Source organism: Ascaphus truei, chromosome 1, assembly GCF_040206685.1.
Source record: "Ascaphus truei isolate aAscTru1 chromosome 1, aAscTru1.hap1, whole genome shotgun sequence".
Taxonomy (NCBI): domain Eukaryota; kingdom Metazoa; phylum Chordata; class Amphibia; order Anura; family Ascaphidae; genus Ascaphus; species Ascaphus truei.
In genome coordinates, this window is record NC_134483.1 from 94,319,082 (window position 1) to 94,338,176 (window position 19,095).

A 19,095-nucleotide genomic window follows, 5' to 3' on the forward strand; every position below is an offset into this window, starting at 1 on the left:
AAGCGAAGGAAGAGCAAGAGGAGGAGGAAAGAGAGAGGGGGGGAGGAGAGAGAGTAGAGAAGAGAAAGAAGGGAGGATGAAAAGAAGAGGGGAGGATGAAAGAAAGAGGGAAGGAAGAGGGGAGGAAGAGAGAGATTGGGGAGAAAGAGAGAGTGGGAGAAAGAGAGAGAGAGAGAGAGCAGGGTAAAGGGGAGAGAAAGGACAGGAAGAGAGAGAGAGAAGAGAGGAAGAAAGAGGGTAGTGAGAAAGAGATAAAGGGTGAGAGAGAGGGAAGAAGAATGAAAGAGGGGGGAGATCAAGAGGGGAAAGAGCGAGAGAAGGGGATGAAGAGAGAGAGGGGGTAAAAGAGACTGTGAGAGAAAGAGATTAACACATACACATTCCCAGCTATCTCAAACTCCTACACCCACCATATCATGAATATATATTTATGCCGAAATGAGTGCTACTGAGCGTGGCAAATGTATACAACAAAAGACAGGGGTGCCCAATGCTACATCAAATTGACAAAACATATATGGTAATGAGTATAAAGTTAAAATACTTCAATAATAATAGTAATTACTTGGTTATTTAGTTCAACCCTTTGGCCAAAGCGTTATAAGCCTGCATACCATACGTCAAGGTAAACCAAAAATGCAGGTCCTAACACTAAAACTGTGAACCCTTCCTGTTACCTCTGTATGAGGGGAAGCAACTACAGTGAGTCCTGTCCATTCAGCAAAATGCCAGAACCTCCCAAGTTAAAAAGGTGGAAGGTGGGGAGGGGTGAGCTCTGGGGGGGGGGGGGGGGAGGTGACACCTACCTCCATTTAACTATTACCAGGTTGGACCTGCCTTTTTGGTTTACCTTGACATTGGTATGCAGGCTTGCGACGCTTTGGCCAAAGGGTTTAAGTAAATAACCAAGTAATTACTATTATTATTGAAGTATTTTAACTTTATATTTATTACCATATATGTTTTGTCAATTTGATGTAGCATTGGGCACCCCTGTCTTTTGTTGTGAGAGAAAGAGAGAGGGGAGGCAGTGTGAGAGAGAGGGAGGCAGTGAGGTATGGGGTGCTGTGACATACCCAGACTCCACAAAATGGGATACCAGCCCAACTGAGATACTGCATCTGGAATTCTGTAAACACCTTCTCCAAGTACACAGAGTACATCAAACAATGCATGTCGGGCTGAGCCGCTTTCCTCTACTGCTCAATGTACAGAAGAGAGCACTGACATTCTGGGCTCACCTAAACAGCCATCCACTGTCTTACAGCTACAGAGCAATGAAAAGCCAGGACCTCCACACTAAACCCTGTGCCATAAAACAACTTGCCCTCTCACTCCAAGAACAAAACTCCTAACAGATCAACAACCTGTCGAAAAACCAAATCAACTCAATCGCCAGCGAAGTGAAGGAGCAATATGTGACTATGTGGGAAAAGGATATCCAGCACTCAAAGAAGCTGTAGACCTACCACAGTCTACAGCGAGAGTACCTCTGACACCCTACCTACTGAAGGCCTAAAGCAAAGAGACAGACCTTGGCGAGTACAGAATGAGTGCCCACAGCCTGGAAATAGAAACAGGCGGACACAGACAGAACTGGAAGCCCCGGGAGATGAGACTGTGCCAGCGATGTGAGCTAGGACAGGTAGAAGATGAAATACACTTCCTGCTGCGCTGCGCACAATACTCTGAAGTGAGGAGTGCCCACCTGGAGAAACTCACAGCTTTTATCCAGAACTTTAATACTATATAAGAGAACCAAAAAATAGCAATCCTCCTGGGAGAAGATGAAACCACAGCAGAACTGGCTGCACACTATATAAGCACAGGCTGAGAGATGCCCACTAACCCCCACATCCCTATGTGTAACTGTTACCCATGTACTGTGCAATCATTATACACTACCCCGTGTTATTCATGTGTAGCTCAGTCGCCTGGGACTACTGATTTCCTGGCCAATCTAACACTGTAAGTCACATTAAAAAGTGGGCAGTGTTAGACTGTGCTGGGTCTGTTACATTGTTCAATGTGAAACAATAAAGTTCAGGATTAGCCTGCATTGTAAGGGGGGTCTGACAGTATGTAGGCCAGCTTACTAGCCACTCCCCAGGGAAGGAGGGCGTTTTCTCCTCTAGTGGGTGAAGGAGTTTGGGTTGTACTTCAGAGTGTACAGACTCAGCAGAGAGCCTCTCCCCAGAGGGAGTAGGCTGAGGCCTGCCCCAGTCGGGGGTAAGAGGGATGGATAAGGCCTTAAGTCTGGGTACTGCATCAGGGACTGTGACCTATATCATGCATGTATCAATATATCATGCATTTATTTATTTATAAAATATTTTACCAGGAAGTAATACATTGAGAGTTACCTCTCGTTTTCAAGTATGTCCTGGGCACAGAGTAAAACAAATAATACATGGTTACAAGTACAGTTACATAAATGAACAGGGTATACATTAATGTATCAATAAACCCAGTTATACCCAATCTGGTGTTATGATTGAGCTGTCCACTAAAAAGAAGAGTCCCTGAGGTCCATCCTGGAAATCTCAGGATCCTCTGGGGCTGGAGGCGCTGTTACTGATCAAGGAAACCACCGTGAGCCTGTCCTGATGTCCTCCCCACAACATTGCAGAGATTTCCTGCCTCCTGTTTACCAGTCAGGTATAAACCACCAGTCACAGAATACCTCAGTAGCGACACCATCTCCCATAGGGTGGGGGAAGAGGGCTACACATGTATTGTATAACCATAGTACGCTACCCCTTGTTATTCATGTACTGTGTAACTATTATACCCTACCCCTTGTTATTCATGTAGTGTGTATTCATTGTTCCCTACACCCTATAATTCATGCTTTGGCAATATTGAAATGTTCTTTTGTCATGCCAATAAAGCTTATTTGATTTGATTTGAGAGGGGGCGAGCGAGAGTCAGGGGAGGAAGAGTGAGAGAGAGAGAGCGTGGGGGAAGAGAGAGAGTGCAGGAAGTGAGAAAGATGGGAGGAAGAGAACAAGAGGGAAGGAAGAGTGAGAGAGAGAGGGGAAAAAAGTGGGAGAGGGAAGAGTAAGACAGGGCGAGCATTAGAGAAGGAGAAGAGTGAGAGAGAAAAGAAGTGAGAGTGAGTGAGGGGGAGATAAATAAATGGCAGAGGATGAGAGGGAAGGGGGTGGAAGAGTTAAGTGTGAACCAAGTGTGAAGAGCATTATCAACGGCTGTTAATAAAGCTCATGTTTGTACTATAAAAACCCTGGTATCCATCATTATTCCATCAGCATATCTACACCCAACCTGCGCAGATCCAGCACCCTGACAAGGTATGAGAGACTGTCATAGACAACCGGGCAAGGATTCATGGATCTGCTAGAAGAACGCCATCTTTGGGTAAGACATGATTAATGCCACGCTATTTGAAGCGTTAAGCGTATGCTAATGAGATAACCAACGACCGTTGATTTTGCATGTATTTAGCTTTGTGTATACCTGTTAAGCGCAGAGAAATTAACGGATGTTATCTAAAAAGGTAACGTCCCGTTAATATCCCAGATGTAACAGACTTCTGAGGATCTACCCTTAGGCTTTGTCCCCGGTGGCCGCGGCTGCGACGGCGTGAGCGGCGCACACAAGTTACAGCCGTCTATGGAACTGGCCCCAGTAGCTGGCTGCGCGCCCCGGCACATTGCGCGATGTGCGACCGCCTTTGCCAAAAGACAAGAATTTTGTCTACGAGCATTGGCTACATCACGGCGGCGGTTCAGCCAATGAGGGCGGACCAGCCGCGTGACGTCATGGGCGTGCCCCCACCGCAGCCCCGTCATGCCTCCCCGTTGCGAGTTGCCAGCAGTCTACCTGGTCGCACCGATACCAGGAACGAGAGCCGCCAGGCACCCCGTCGTGCGCGCTGTCGCCTTAGCCTAGGCCTGTAATATAGTGTGCCCACGTGCGCTATCGTGCGCGAGCACATCAGTAATTGCCTCTGTGAGCCTGACGTTGCTATAATTGGGATGCGCGCACGGCCGTGAGCGCTGGCACAGCAGAGCTGAGGAAATACAAGAAATTTGTATTGTCACGCTGTTGCAGCGCCACGTGACGGAGTGAGTCAATTACAGTGCGGCCTAACACTGCGACATCATAGCTACGCCTCCTAGCCACACGTGTCACCGCTTGTCCTAAAGACGCGCCAACGCTGTGTGTGCGCCCTCATGCACGCACTATATAACAGGCTTTGGAATCCAGTCCGAAGCATTGCAACATGCTTATCAGTCCTCTATGTGGGATTGTGTCAAAGGACTTACTAAAATCCAGGCATGCTACATCTACTGCTCCACCCTGCCCTGTTACCCAAGAAACCAACCATTGGAGGACAGAAGAGGGACACCAGTATAATGCTGGATAGTAGCCTCTTGTTTCTATAGCTATTGTTTAATGTACTTTATTCTTGTAGCAGCCTGCTAAAAGTGTGACATCTCTGCAGTTAGTCTTGGTACCTGCAAGCAGTGTAGGGGTTAATCCTTACTAGGCCTCAGTTAGTCTAGACCGTTTCTATTACGTTGCCTTTTAAAGGTCAGTATAATTACTCACTGGTTCTACAAACTTCTAGAAAGGGTCACATGCTATGGTATGGTGCTTCTGCAACATTTATGTCCATTGCAATTTGCCCAGTAACTGTGGGTGGGGTTTTACACCTACCAAGGTTATAAAAGGGACAGACATGTGTTTTTTTCCCTCAGATCCCTAGGACTCTCAGTTCCCTGAAACCCTCAGATTACATTGGATAGAGTGCAGTGAACAGCGACCTTGGGGAGACCTCTGTGTCAATCCCTCATTTTTGTTTCAGGTACCCTCAGATTCCAGTAAGACCCCAATACCATCAGGGAGTCCAGGAGGGGATCTCACATGTAAGTAGTTGAAGCTGCAGTTCAAACAATATCCTACATGTGTTTTTTTTTTTTTTAATAAATCAGTTCTGTACTATGAGAAAATGCTTATAGCATTTAAAGAAAACAAAAAATGTTAGACATTTTTAATGTATTGTAATGTAACACGCATTTTGTGTTTCCATAGCAACCATTTACAAAGTCAGATCCCCCTTCCTCTTCTGAAACAGGCTCTGGCACACCCCTGTTTGAGCCCTGCCCTCTCTCTAAAACAGTGCACCAATTGTATCTAGTGGCTGCCTGGTCACATGATCTTCCACACAGAACTTTGCATCTTGGGTAGTCTTCTACTGCACTGACAGGAATTTAGTGAAAACCCGAGACGAATCTTCGCCCATCAATCACGGGAATGGATCGATCGGTAATTTAGCTAATCACTTGTCAGTGTGTAGATTGTATTGATGCACATATTTCATGGAATTTTTTTTTTTTTAAACAGCAGCTCGAACTGCTGCTTTAGGTAGTAATTCCTTTTATTGTTTTCTTAGTTAGAGAAGTACCCCAGTAAAATAGGTATACTCTAGATTAAGGAACCTGACACGCAGGCTCTCATAAGGAGGGGCCTGTGTTCAGCTCAGTAATACAGATACTACAAGGATACTTGAAGAAAGCTACAACATTGTAGCAGGTAGTTCCGATCTGCAGGACTAGGAACGGACCTGGGTGGGCTGCAGGTGATTTCCAGATTAATGGGTCTGGATCTGTGACCAGGCAGGGCAAGAGGCTTCACAAGGGCGATGAGCCACTATTAGTCTCATGGTGAGAGGAATGGACAAGTATTGAATTGTATCTGCTGAAACTCTGTCCTGTTTCCACAAGAATTGTGCCTCTTCACCAATGCTGTGATACATATGAAGATGACTTCCCCTGTTAATAAACGTTGAAAAGTTCCTGGTGCCCTGTACTCTTATTTTTGACTCATACAAGCCAGCGCGGATCCTCCACCCTGAGATGCAACCAGGTAACCACTGAGCACCCACATACCCTTTTTGCAGGTACACATCCTTTTAAAGAGACCGACACATTTGGGACTGTTATATTTCTCCATTTCACTGTACAGGCAGTCCTCGGTTATCCAACACAATGCGTTACTCAAAATGGCGTTGTAAAGCGAAACACATTTTCCCATAGGAACACTGTTTAAATGAAAGGTTCCGTTCCTGAAGGCATTTTTAACACTAAAATACACCAAATATTTTATGCAGGCAATAAGATATGCAGCACACACATAAATTATATAGTGTATATACTGTATTATATATATATATATATAATATAACATAATAAATAATATATTATATAGTATAATATAATATTATATAGTATAATATTATATATACGCTCTTACGACGCTTTGCAACATTGTTTATGTGAATGTGTATATATATACACACATACACAACGTTGCAAAGCATCGTAAGAGCGTTGGATAAGCCGTTTTGGCGTTGTAAAAATGAATATAGGTATGCATTGCATAGCGTTGGATAAGCCATTCGTTGTAAAGTGAAGCGTTGTAAAACGAGGACTGCCTGTATACCCTATCCCTCATGGTGCGGGGGGATAGGGGTGTTACATACTTAAGCTATTAAACGCCCACCTTTATCTGAATTTCATGTCTGGTACACTATGCACTTACATAAGTTTGTATTTCAGGTGTTCTGAATATGGATCATCGCCCGGTTCAAATGTGCGAATATTGACACCACAACTGAAGCACTTTACAGCATCAGATATCCCTAAGTAAAAATAACATTATTTATTTCATGTACATTTATCACAGAAATAGTTGTTAAAAAAAACTGCTGTGTGGTCATCTTTTCCTAAATATGCATGTTATCTTTTCTGATATGTCACAGGTCAGCCTAATGATCTGTAAGAAAGTAGGAACATATTTTTTAAATACTGACTAACTGACACACAATAAAAATAAAGCCATATATCAAACTTTTGTATTGAATTAATATAGGAATAGAATTTCATACCCTATGTGGCCTAACGCCCTAAGTCTATAATTATCAATGATAGCACTTTAATTGTCGCATTGCAGCATAGATTTCATAATGCAACCAGTTTCAACTAATGTACTCTCTTTACATCCTGAAAGTGAATGAAATCCCTGAATAGGCATAAATAGGCACATGTGCAAACCACAAGGGGAGTATTCAACATACGCAAGTTGGAATGGTGTGTGTCCCTCACATCAGTCCTTATTCCATATGCTGTAAAGCCGCATCTCCCTGTCAGTGACGCCTCTGAACTCCCTTCCTTGCAATAGGGCTTAGAACCTTCGCTTACAAGACGAAGCGGCATATTGAATAAGGTCATAGAGATTAGACACGGTTAGAAATCTTAATTCACCTGTGTAGTAAAATCCGCATCTAGCGAGAGCAGCCGGGTCTGCGTGGGCATTTGGAGGCCATTGTTTAAATGAATCCAGCCGAACTCCTTCATCTTCAAAGATGTTCAAAATCGGACACACTTCTAAAACACATAAATGACCGGGGCGCGTTAATACCTAGATAATGATGTGATGTATTACCATGTTTGTTCATATACAGAGTTAGGTGGCTATGTGAAATGGGTCTTCTGCTTCCGTGTATAAGTCTGCAGCTGCCTTCAGATAAGGAGGGCCTTTAACTTGAATCACATTACTAATTATGTTGACAATGTATTTATTTCCACCATGGCCTCTGGAGTATACAGTAATATATAACATATATATATATATATATAATATAATACTGTATATATCAGTGGTTATAGATCACAATGTTATTTGTGGAAGCAGAGCAAAGTGGCTATTTAGTTGCGCTGACATGTTTTGCCTTATATTACTGATCCAAATGTATTGTATTATTTGCCTATTTGCCTAAAGGAGCATCACAGTATGAGGGACACTGACGTTTAAGCAAAGGAAGCTGATTTGATGTCAGTGACTTGTGATCTTGGGTAAGTCAGTATACAGTATCTCTCTGTGCAGCACAAACTGCAAGCTATTTGTGGAAGGGATGTATTGTGTCTGTACATTTCTGGGACCAGTGCTGCACATATTATCAGTGCTATATAATAAAAACAAGTTATTCCAATTATTATTAACAAGGCATGCCATACACAAAACATTCTTAAACTACTGCAAAAATTGTGGAATTAAGTTCACAATGTGCTTAACAAAATTTAAATCCTACATGCAACAATGTTTTACAGTGTGTAGAATAAATATTAAAATGCGCAGAACAGTAAAATTCTTCCAATAGCGTTTATATACAACGATCACATACAAATCCTCTACTGATTTAGGTTTATTTTCTTGCACGTTCAGCTTGCAACAGCTACACTTATACAGTATTGACACTTAGCATAGAGCTCATAAATAGAAGATGATACTAAAACGAACTATTTGCCCTGACACCTCACACTTCCATTGTAATTCCTGACCCATTTGCATTTCCTTTTTTGTTCTGCCATGTTACTTTTTGTATCACACTAATTAACAAACTATATATCCAATCTTACTAGGGTATAATCCTTGTATAAATCTGACATGCTATTGCTGCTGCTTTTGTAAAAGTCTGGCTGAAGACCTCTGTGCTCCTGAAAGCATGCACTCTTTTTTTTTTTAAACTTATATTTTTATTGAAATTTTCAACAGTGAAATGGGAGGGGGTATGGTACAAAAAAAAAAAAGAAGGGATGGGGGGTGGGGGAGAGAACAACCATCTTGTACAGAAATTTTCCAATTTTTACAAACATCAACAATCACATTTCATATCATACAACATTATATAGATGACACATTCTACACTCCGGAACCCTGCACACATTCTGGGCTCATTCCCTTGTATTACCCTTCCTGTCGCTATGAGTGACTACCCATCTAAATCCTCTCTGCCCTATCAAGCGTCCTAAGGTTCCCAGACTCTATAGTACTTCCTCGTAGTATCATTCAGAAATGAGGTGAGTTTCTCCATTAATTGGACCTCGTTAACCCTTCTAATAACCTCTCTTCTGGAGCGCGGGAGTGTCACAGAGCACCTAGCTGCCGTTAGTATATGCGCAATCAATTTGAGTGTGCAGTGATTCACATTCTCCATAGGTTTGGCTAGAATAATTATAGTTGGATCTAGTGGGATCGTGATACCCAACACATCTTTAATTAATTTCAATACTGTCCTCCACTATGTCTGCATTGCCGGGCAATACCACCAGATATGTGCCAGATCTCCTCGCTGTCCACATCCCCTCCAGCACCCGTCTGAGGCCTCCGGGAACATCTGCTTAGTCTCTTGGGGGTGTAATACCATCTTAATAAAATTTTATATATGTTTTCTTTTGTTGTCGTACAAATAGAAGCGTTACCCGCATTGTCCCATATATCCTCCCAGTCCTCTTTCGTTATTTCTGCCTGGAAGTCTAGAGCCCCCTGCTCCATATATCTATGGTCAGTAGTATCCTTTTCTTGGAATTAAACCCTGATATAGGCATGATATTAGCCCTTTTTGATTTGTCCTTGTTTTACATAGATCTTTGAATCGTGTTGGTCTAGGGAACTCTACACCTTGAAAACTCTAAAAACAACAATACAAACCGGCACCTTAAAGTCCAGTATAGGAACAAATGTGGAGTCCAAGAATTGTGACAATGTCCAATGGAGGAGAGTCTAATCTTTAACTTCAGGCTCCACAGCAGGGATTTACATACGTGATGCAAAAGAGAAAAGAAGAAAAATCATAGTGCAACAATGTTAAATGCAAACATATAGGACTTACAAGACAAGACAAACATAAAACAATGACAAGTAGGCTGACAAATAATAAAGGAGTAAATTTAATGAACAACTAAAAAATGCCTGGAGCAGATATCGGATCCGGTATGTAAAACCGGAATCCTACTTACAAGACATCCAATATAAACAAGCAGGGGTACACGGTGATTGAAATCCGGCAGCAGCTGCTGATGGACTCGTGGCAATCAGGGGAAACTCCGATCACTTCCTTGGTTCTGCGTCCGGATGTGCGTTACCATAGGTTGGTCTCCGGTTCTCCTGGTGCCGACTGCCGCTCCGTTACCGGAAGTACGTCACTGGGGGCGCGACAAATGTCCGAAACTCCCTTCTCCCAGGGCAGTTGGAAGAGAGTGATTGCATTGGAGCAGAGCACTGCAGGAGCGTGTTCAGATACACAAGCGGGAGAAGGGAGTTTCGGACATTTCTCCCGCCCCCAGTGATGTACTTCCGGTAACAGAGCGGCAGTCGGCACCAGGAGAACCGGAGACCAACCTATGGTAACGCACATCCGGACGCAGAACCAAGGAAGTGATCGGAGTTTCCCCTGATTGCCACGAGTCCATCAGCAGCTGCTGCCGGATTTCAATCACCGTGTACCCCTGCTTGTTTATATTGGATGTCTTGTAAGTAGGATTCCGGTTTTACATACCGGATCCGATATCTGCTCCAGGCATTTTTTAGTTGTTCATTAAATTTACTCCTTTATTATTTGTCAGCCTACTTGTCATTGTTTTATGTTTGTCTTGTCTTGTAAGTCCTATATGTTTGCATTTAACATTGTTGCACTATGATTTTTCTTCTTCTCTCCTTTGCATCACGCATGTAAATCCCTGCTGTGGAGCCTGAAGTTAAAGATTGGACTCTCCTCCATTGGACATTGTCACAATTCTTGGACTCCACATTTGTTCCTATACTGGACTTTAAGGCGCCGGTTTGTATTGTTGTTTTTTGTTCTTGCACTAACTGTGTTTTGGGTTAGTTATATCTGGCAGCCTTGCCTTATAGTTAATAGGTTTGGGTGCATTATTACACACCCTCTATATTGTTTTATTGTTATATTATTCTTTATGCATTTTGCTTAAATTTTTTAGCGCTATTCACACCACCCTTTTTTCTGTACCTTGAAAACTCTGCCTTACAAAGTGTCGGACCTGCAAATACTTAAACAGATCAGTTTGGGGTAGATCGTACTTTTTCTTCAGTTCCTCAAACAACATTAGTTTAACTTTTACCAACAAGTCTCCCACCTCTACGATCCCTCTGTCTCCAGGTATCAAAACCTTGTCCTCAAAAACCAGGGAGAAACCCTGGGTTACCAAACAAAGGGGTGAGCCTGGATGGGCTCAGCATCACCTTATACTTCTTTTTTGCCATCTGCCAGATTTCAGTGTGAACCCGATTACTGCTGGTTCAGGCTGTCTCTCCAACAGACCCAGAGCCCGACCACAGCAAAGAGGGCAACCCAATCGATTTTTTTTGACTGTGCTCTCCAAATTCACCCAAGGATATAGCCCTCCCGGGGCGTGCCAATAAACCATTTGCTTCATAAGAGAAGCAATATAATATTTTAGAATATTTGGGACTGCCAGGCCACCTCCTTCCCTAGCCTCCAGCATGATCGACCTGGCTATTCTCGGTTGTTTGTTTTAACAAATAAATAGCTTAATCCGGTTTTGGAAATGGCACAGATATTACATAGTTACATAGTTACATACAGTAGTAGACGAAGTTGAAAAAAGACGTACGTCCATCAAGTTCAACCTATGCTAAATTTAGACAACAGATACTTTATCCTATAACTATACTAACTTATTGATCCAGAGGAAGGCAAACAAAAAACCCCATTTAGGGGAAAAATACATTCCTTCCTGACTCCAAGAATTGGCAATCGGATTAATCCCCGGATCAACATTCTTCCCATGTTTATTTATTGGTATATCCCTGTATACCTTTCCTTTCTAAAAAGATGGCCAACCTTTTTTTGAACAAATCTAGTGTATCTGACATCACAGTCTCCATGGGTAATGAATTCCACATTTTAATTGCGCTTACTGTAAAGAACCCTTTCCTTTGTTGCTGGTGAAATCTCTTTTCCTCCAACCTAAAGGGATGCCCCCGAGTCATTTGTACTGCCCTTGGGATGAATAGTTAATTTGAAAGCTCCTTGTACTGTCCCCGAATATATTTGTATATAGTTATCATATCCCTTCTTAGACTCCTCTTTTCTAATGTAAATAAATCTACCTTAGCTAGCCTCTCCTCATAAAATAGATTGTCCATTCCCTTTATTAATTTGGTGGCTCTTCTCTGCACTCTCTCTAGTTCCAGAATGTCTTTTGTAAGGAGTGGTGCCCAAAATTGTACTCCATACTCAAGGTGTGGTCTTTACTAATGCTTTGTAAATGGGCATAATTATGCTTACTTCCCTTCCATCCATTGCCCGTTTAATGTAAGATAAGATGTTGTTTGCCTTGGCAGCTACTGCATGACTTTGGGCATTATTGCTAAGCCTGCTGTCAAAAGCACTCCTAAATCCTTCTCCATCAAGGATTCCCCCAATTTATCCTCATTTAATGTGTAAGTCGCCAGTTTATTCTTGCATCCCAAATGCTTAACCTTACATTTATCTGTATTAAACCTCATCTGCCATTTACCTGCCCACGTTTCCAGTCTCTCCAAGTCCTTCTGAAGAGAAATTACATCCTGCTCTGATTCTACTACCTTACACAATTTAGTATCATCAGCAAAGATGGAGACTTTGCTCTCGATGCCAACCTCAAGGTTATTAATAATCAAGTTAAAAAGCAGGGGTCCCAGTACCGATCCCTGAGGTACTCCACTAACGACTTTAGAACAACCTGAAAAAGTTCCATTTATGACAACCCTCTGTTGTCTGTCCTTCAACCAGTTTTCAATCCAGGTGCATATATTATTACCGAGTCCAATTTTCTTTATTTGGTACACCAACCTCTTGTGTAGAACCGTATCAAAAGCTTTTGCAAAATCTAAGTAGACCACATCAACTGCATTACCCTGGTCTAAATTCCTACTTACTTCCTCAAAGAAACAAATAAGGTTAGTTTGGCATGACCTATCCTTCATAAATCCATGCTGACTATTACTAATGATTTTGTTTTCCATTAGGTATTCCTGAATATTATCCCGTATTAAACTTTCAATAGTTTCCCTACTATTGAAGTCAGGCTTACAGGTCTAATTCCCCGGTTTTGATCTAGCTCCCTTTTTAAATATAGGCACCACCTCTGCTTTACGCCAATCTTGTGGTACTGAGCCTGTGGAAATGGAGTCCTTAAATATTAAATATAATGGTTTGGCTATTACTGAACTTAACTCCTTGAGAACTCTTGGATGTATGCCATCGGGGCCAGGTGCCTTATTTACTTTAATTTTTTCAAGCCGCTTATGAACTTCTTACTCAGTAAACCAATTATTAATTAATATGAAGGTTGTGGCGTCCTCCTGCGGCACTACTACATATGGATATGGATATGGCACAGATACAGGAAGCGTCTGAAAATGCATGCACTTTTTTTAACCATTAAGTTAGTCATGAAAGATATCACTTATACCAGTGCTTCTCAACCTTTTTTTTAAATGTGCCTCCCCCAACCCCCTGCTAGGAAACATTTGTTCCAGTGAACCCCTAGTTGATAAATCTTATTGCAAAAACTCATCAGACTAAGGATAACAAAACTTTCTGACCGATCCCAGGCAATATAGTGTCCTGAGCTCGATGGGGAACTCATGCGTAATAAGGCCGCAATCTGCACCTCAGTCTGCACAGGCAGCGTGGGTGGTAAAGTTGTCAATTACTGCAGGAGCTTCTAAAGTCACGCCTTACAATGCCTTTCCACTGTGAATGCAAAGCATTGTGGGGAGCGACTTTGGTAGGCTATACCACCCACACACTAAGGTGCAGTTTGGGGCCTTACTAAGTGAACAGTCTCCCCACTGGCTCAGGAACCCACTACACTGCTTAGGATTCACCTGTACATATTTTGTTTGGTGAACCCCTTGAAGACACCTCACGCACCCCTTGGGGTTCCTGAACCCTCTGTTGAGAATCACTGACTTACACCTTACTTTTGTTTACCTAAGCACACAGTTAGTATTGTTACTTACGCGTTACTAGGGGGGATATCCTGTCACCAAGAAATGCAGTAAAATGCTCTCCCTGAAATATATAATTAAGAAATGAAGTCACAATATTTTCCTATTATTCATTTTAATTTTAGCACAAAACCTTGGAGATTGTAGGTTAGCAAAACAACTCTTTCCCAAACACACACTATTTACTAAGGTCTCCAGTCTGCAAAACTGGGGCCAAAACCAGTGCACAAAAGAGAATAATATTTTTTAAAGAAAATGAATCCCATTAAAACCAGTTAGCATTGTTTAATTTTTTATTTATATTTTTATAAATCTGGTGCAAGTCTCTTGCACCCGTTTTACTCTGGTTTTGCAGATGGGACACTTTAGTAAATAACCCCCTAGAAGATTTGCAGTGCAGAGATTTGCTTCCAGCCTGCACACTTATTACTCTGCATGACCGTGAGGTTACTCACTTCACCTCCCTGTGGCTCACACACAATTCTGCTGCATGGATTTCACCACAGAGACAACTACACACATGTACTGTACCTAAAACATCATTTATAATGCCTGAGGTCACTCACACCAGAGAAGTCTCATTTATTAAGGCTATAGAAAAGAAATCTTGTTTCCACTGCATGCTACAATCTGATAAGTAATGATCCCACTATTGAAATTGACAGTGTGCTTAGCCGGGGGCTGAACTATAATCGGTGGATAAACACGCGTTCAAGTTCTTAACAGTTTCCAGTTAGGATTATTTTTTGTTACACATGACACATGAACCATAAAAAAATAATGGCTGATCAGTAAACATATTCAGCCATCGGCGTGCCTGACCTTGTGTACAGGACTCTGTATCCGTGTGCGCTATGATAGGTATTACGAATCCCATAGTATGCCTGTTACTTGCCAAATAGCATTGCACATCACAAAACATGTATTCTCCTCCCTGCTGTGAAACGTAAAACTAACGACAATATCATTAAGGTATAAAAAGCACAAACCACCTTACCGTAAATCCAGAAAATTCATTGTAACATTTAATGTATTGTTTGATTTCGTCTGGGGATTTCTTACTCGCAAGAAAATTACACCTTAAGGGACAAATATAATAAATCATAAAATAGGCAAATCATTCTTGTAGCTCTCCAGACGTTAAAATGTACCATTAGTCAGTTACATTATTCTGACCAATGTTTCAGTTATAGTGCTGGACCTGTATCACAGTAATAATTATGTTTTTGTCATTATAGATGAGTAACACACAAATAAGTAACTGATCTGCAGATTTCACTGCTCTCTCGTGCAAGTCCTTCCACTTATTAAAGCTGCAGCCAAGCAATATCCTACATGTGTTTAAAAAAAAAAAAAACATCCGTTCTGTACTATGAGAAAATACTTGTAGCATTTTGTAAACAATTTTTAAAGACATTTTTAATGTATTCTAATGTAGCAAGTATTTTTGTTTTGATAGAAATCATTTACAAAGTCACACCCCCTTTCTCTTCTGAGACAGGCTCTGGCTCTTGAGCCCTGCCCTCCTTCCAGCTAGCAGTGCACCAATTGTATCTAGTAACTGCCTTGTCACATGATCTTCCACACAGAACTTTGCATTGTGGGTACTGGTTTGCAGCAATAACAGAATTAAATAACCCCAAGCAAAGCGATCAATTACAGGAGGAGGGATCGATCTGCAGCTTAGCTAACCACTTGTCAGTGTGCAGATTGTATTGATGCACATATTAAATGGAAAAAATATATATATATATTACATATATATAAATATATTTATTTTTTAAACTGCAGCTTTAAACTGTAGAAGACATAAATAAGGTTTGTGTGTGCTTTGAGGTACTGTACTTAGTCTTGAGCATTGCTACAGTACTTCACATATTTACAGGAGCCCAACCCAAAAATATGGCCTGCGTACCGGCATTTAGAACATGTGCGTCGGGGAAAGAGATGTATGAGACCCAACGTTAGCTAGTTCCTCTGCCACTAGCACTGTTGGAGGGGAGAAGTATGAACCTCATTGTGTGAACATGCAGAAGAGATGTACATCAGTCTCCCTGCAGCCATCAATCTGTGTCAGTCAAAATCCAAACATTTAGCAAGAGGGTAAACCGACCAATAAACGTTCAGCCTGTGGGCCTGCACGCCTGATTAGAAAGTATACACTACCAGGCAGCCCGCAGCAAGCAGAACCAGTGTGCTTTCTACCACAATGTCACCTACTCAGACAAGAGTGGAAAAGTGTTGTTTCTGCTATAAATACTGCCCAATATCTCACTTTCCATCAAACAGCAGATTAACTGCACTCTGCATAAAATAAGAATATGGTCTATTGTACATTATTGGACTCACTCAGGGAACCACTTTGCATGTTCTCTCCAGGGGTCATCACCTTCTTCCCAGTTCCCCAAACAGCCTCCGCAGGAGAAGCACTGCACAGTGTCTCTTCTACCTGTATTGGGATGAATATGTAGGGATAACGTACTCAAAATGGGAACAAGAAATAAAATGTTAAGACTTAATCGACTGAGTCACTGACAATGTTTATCTGATATCAGCACATTGTATATTTCACTATTAATAATTCTCTAAAAGGTTTTAGTACACCATGACCTGTAGAGGGCTGTGATTATAGAGGATCCCTATGATCCATAAAACCTTGATAACAAGTTAAATATTAATCTATAGCTTTTCACAGTGACAAATAATATTACATGCTCCTTAACCACTATTAAGCAGTTCTGAGATAGTCTGTACCAGTGTAAAGATTTCTACCTTCAGGGCTCCTCTGGCAATATGTTTATCAACTTTTCTTCAGACATTAAAGGGGGCAGGGAATAAGGGTGCAGTGTTGTGTTGAATAGACAACCAGACTATTAGGCTTGGTTTATAGTGCAGGCACACGCGCGACGGAGCGCATGGCGTTGCGCACGCCTCACTCCCGTGCGATCCGTGCACTCTGATGGGGTGGCGTTGAGGAGGTGTGGTCGTGATGCCACCAGGCTGGTTCGCCCTCATTGGCTGAACCGCTCACGTGGCGCGGCCATTGTGCGAAAAAACAAAATAGTGCGTCTCTACAAAATTCTGCGAGCGGGTGAAGGGGGGGGGGAGGTGAGTGAGGATGGAAAGGATGAAGGGAAGCAGAGGTGAGAGAGGAAGGAGGGCTGAAAGGATGAGGAGGGGGATGAGGGCATGAGGGGAGTGAGAGAATGGGAAGGGGGGGGGTGAGGATGAGCAGGGGGATGAGAAGGCGGAGTTAGGACAAGGATGAAAGGATAACGAGAGGAGTGTGATGAAGAGGAGGGGACCAAATACCCTTGCACTGGCACCTGGTGCCGATGCAAACCATTGTCGTTTCTGTATTGTTTTCAACACCACAATCATCAGAAGAAAAATAGGGCAAGTTATAAATATACAACCTCTTCATTGATTAAAGTAAAAAAATAAAAATCTACAGGATTATAACAATAAACAATATGATTTTTTTCTTATTTTTCTTTGTTTTTCTGGTTTGATATCACAAGATTGAAGTTTGCATAGAAGGAGAAAATAGTAAACAAAATGAAATAAAGTGCCCTTTAATTCATTATGGTATAACGTTTATTAACATGCTGAATGAAGTGACGGGGAGCTAGGCTTGAAAAATAATAAACTGGTTACTGAAATATAAACCTGATCAAGGAACAAGGAAGAGCATTCTACAATTTTGTCCTCACCTGTGAAGAAAAACCCTGCACTGGCGAGTTCAGCAGGTTGGATCCTGGTGTAGAAAGGCCAGCCTGCAAAGGAGTTTAATCGTAACTCCTCTGCTGTGTATTCTTGCAGAGTCCCATGGTCCTTCTCAGACGGCTGAACACGCACCTCATACTTTGGGATGTTGCCCACCTCTCTCCCTTGGATAAACCCACAAGTTGGATTGTACTTCACATGATCTTCATATGGCGGTGTTCTCAGACTGGTATTGCAGAAAACGAGCCCACAGCAGAAGCACTGGACACTGCGTTTCACTCCCGTGAAATAAAACCCAGCACTGGCCATTGCCTTTGGGCACCAAGTTGAAAGGTTGTCATATGAGATGAAAGACTTCAGTCTCTTGGCCTCAAGTCTCATCTGAAAGTTGTAGCTCTTCCCTAATTGCTGGCGTATGGCATCATGATCCTTATGTTTCTCCGCTGCAAGTTTGTGAAAATCAATAGGTAAAAATGACAGCCTTTTCTCCATATCTGAAGGGTCAAACTCCTTAATGGCCATGACATCCACAGCCTCATCTCCACCCTCTGTGTGTTCTGCAGAAGCCATTGTCTACACAAAAGATAATTACAAGTAGTAGAAAAAAAGGTACAATGTCCTCAATAGCAGTGCATCCAGAGTAAGGGAAGGTAAGTGAAATGAGTTTGGCAAGTTCCTGCAGGAAATGCATACAAGAGCAGCACCTAAGTGAGAGTCACAGTAAAGCTCCTATATGTGTGGTACAAACAATGAAGGATCCTATTCAGTGTGTGAAAAGACCAAGGTCTGTACATGAAACAGCTCTGTCTGAGCTACTACACTTGGACACACACCCTAGAGCATAGTACACCAGCCAGGGTACAGTAGTGACAAGTAATGAGCAAATAAATTACTCACATGATGGTGCAGCAGCCAAATCCAGGGCGTGCCTCACGTACAGTAGTGGAATTGAGACAGAAGTGGAGATCCGTGGAAGGATGAAACGGAGCACAGCCAGGTAACAGCCAGGATAGAAAAAAGTGGGGGCAGCAATCATGGATCCGATTTAAAATAGATTTATTAAACCAGTGAACACATGGTACAGGAGAGGTGCAAAAATACCACTCTAACGCGTTTCACGCTACAATAGCGCTTTGTCAAAGAGTGAACGCGTGAGACGTGTTAGAGTGGTGTTTTTGCACCTGTCCTGTACCATGTGTTCACTGGTTTAATAAATCTATTTTAAATCGGATCCATGATTGCTGCCCCCACTTTTTTCTATCCTGGATGTTACCTGGCTGTGCTCTGTCGCATCCTTCCACGGATCTCCACTTCTGTGATAATTACAAATAGTTGTACATCACGTTTCATGCATCTCTGATCACTAATCACGTTGCACAGGCTTTAATGACGATATTGCAAACCAAATGTTGATAGTTTTACAGCAGTTCCTGTTTTTATCTAATTAGGATTGACCTGACAGAAAATGGTGTGGCTAATGGAATTTAAACCACTCAAGTTTCAGATGCACATGTTTACTAATAA

The 19,095-nt window shown here is 42.1% G+C and overlaps 1 protein-coding gene across 1 annotated transcript in view; it reads right to left on the bottom strand.

The window, feature by feature from the left end:
• Positions 1–19,095, bottom strand: part of NAIP (NLR family apoptosis inhibitory protein) — an 81,936-nt gene that overhangs the window by 54,348 nt on the left and 8,493 nt on the right. The window contains 6 exon segments of the mRNA XM_075592023.1: positions 6,568–6,667; positions 7,290–7,412; positions 13,858–13,909; positions 14,843–14,924; positions 16,195–16,294; positions 17,559–18,144. Coding sequence (XP_075448138.1) covers positions 6,568–6,667; positions 7,290–7,412; positions 13,858–13,909; positions 14,843–14,924; positions 16,195–16,294; positions 17,559–18,141 — 1,040 coding nt within the window. The 5' untranslated portion in view covers positions 18,142–18,144.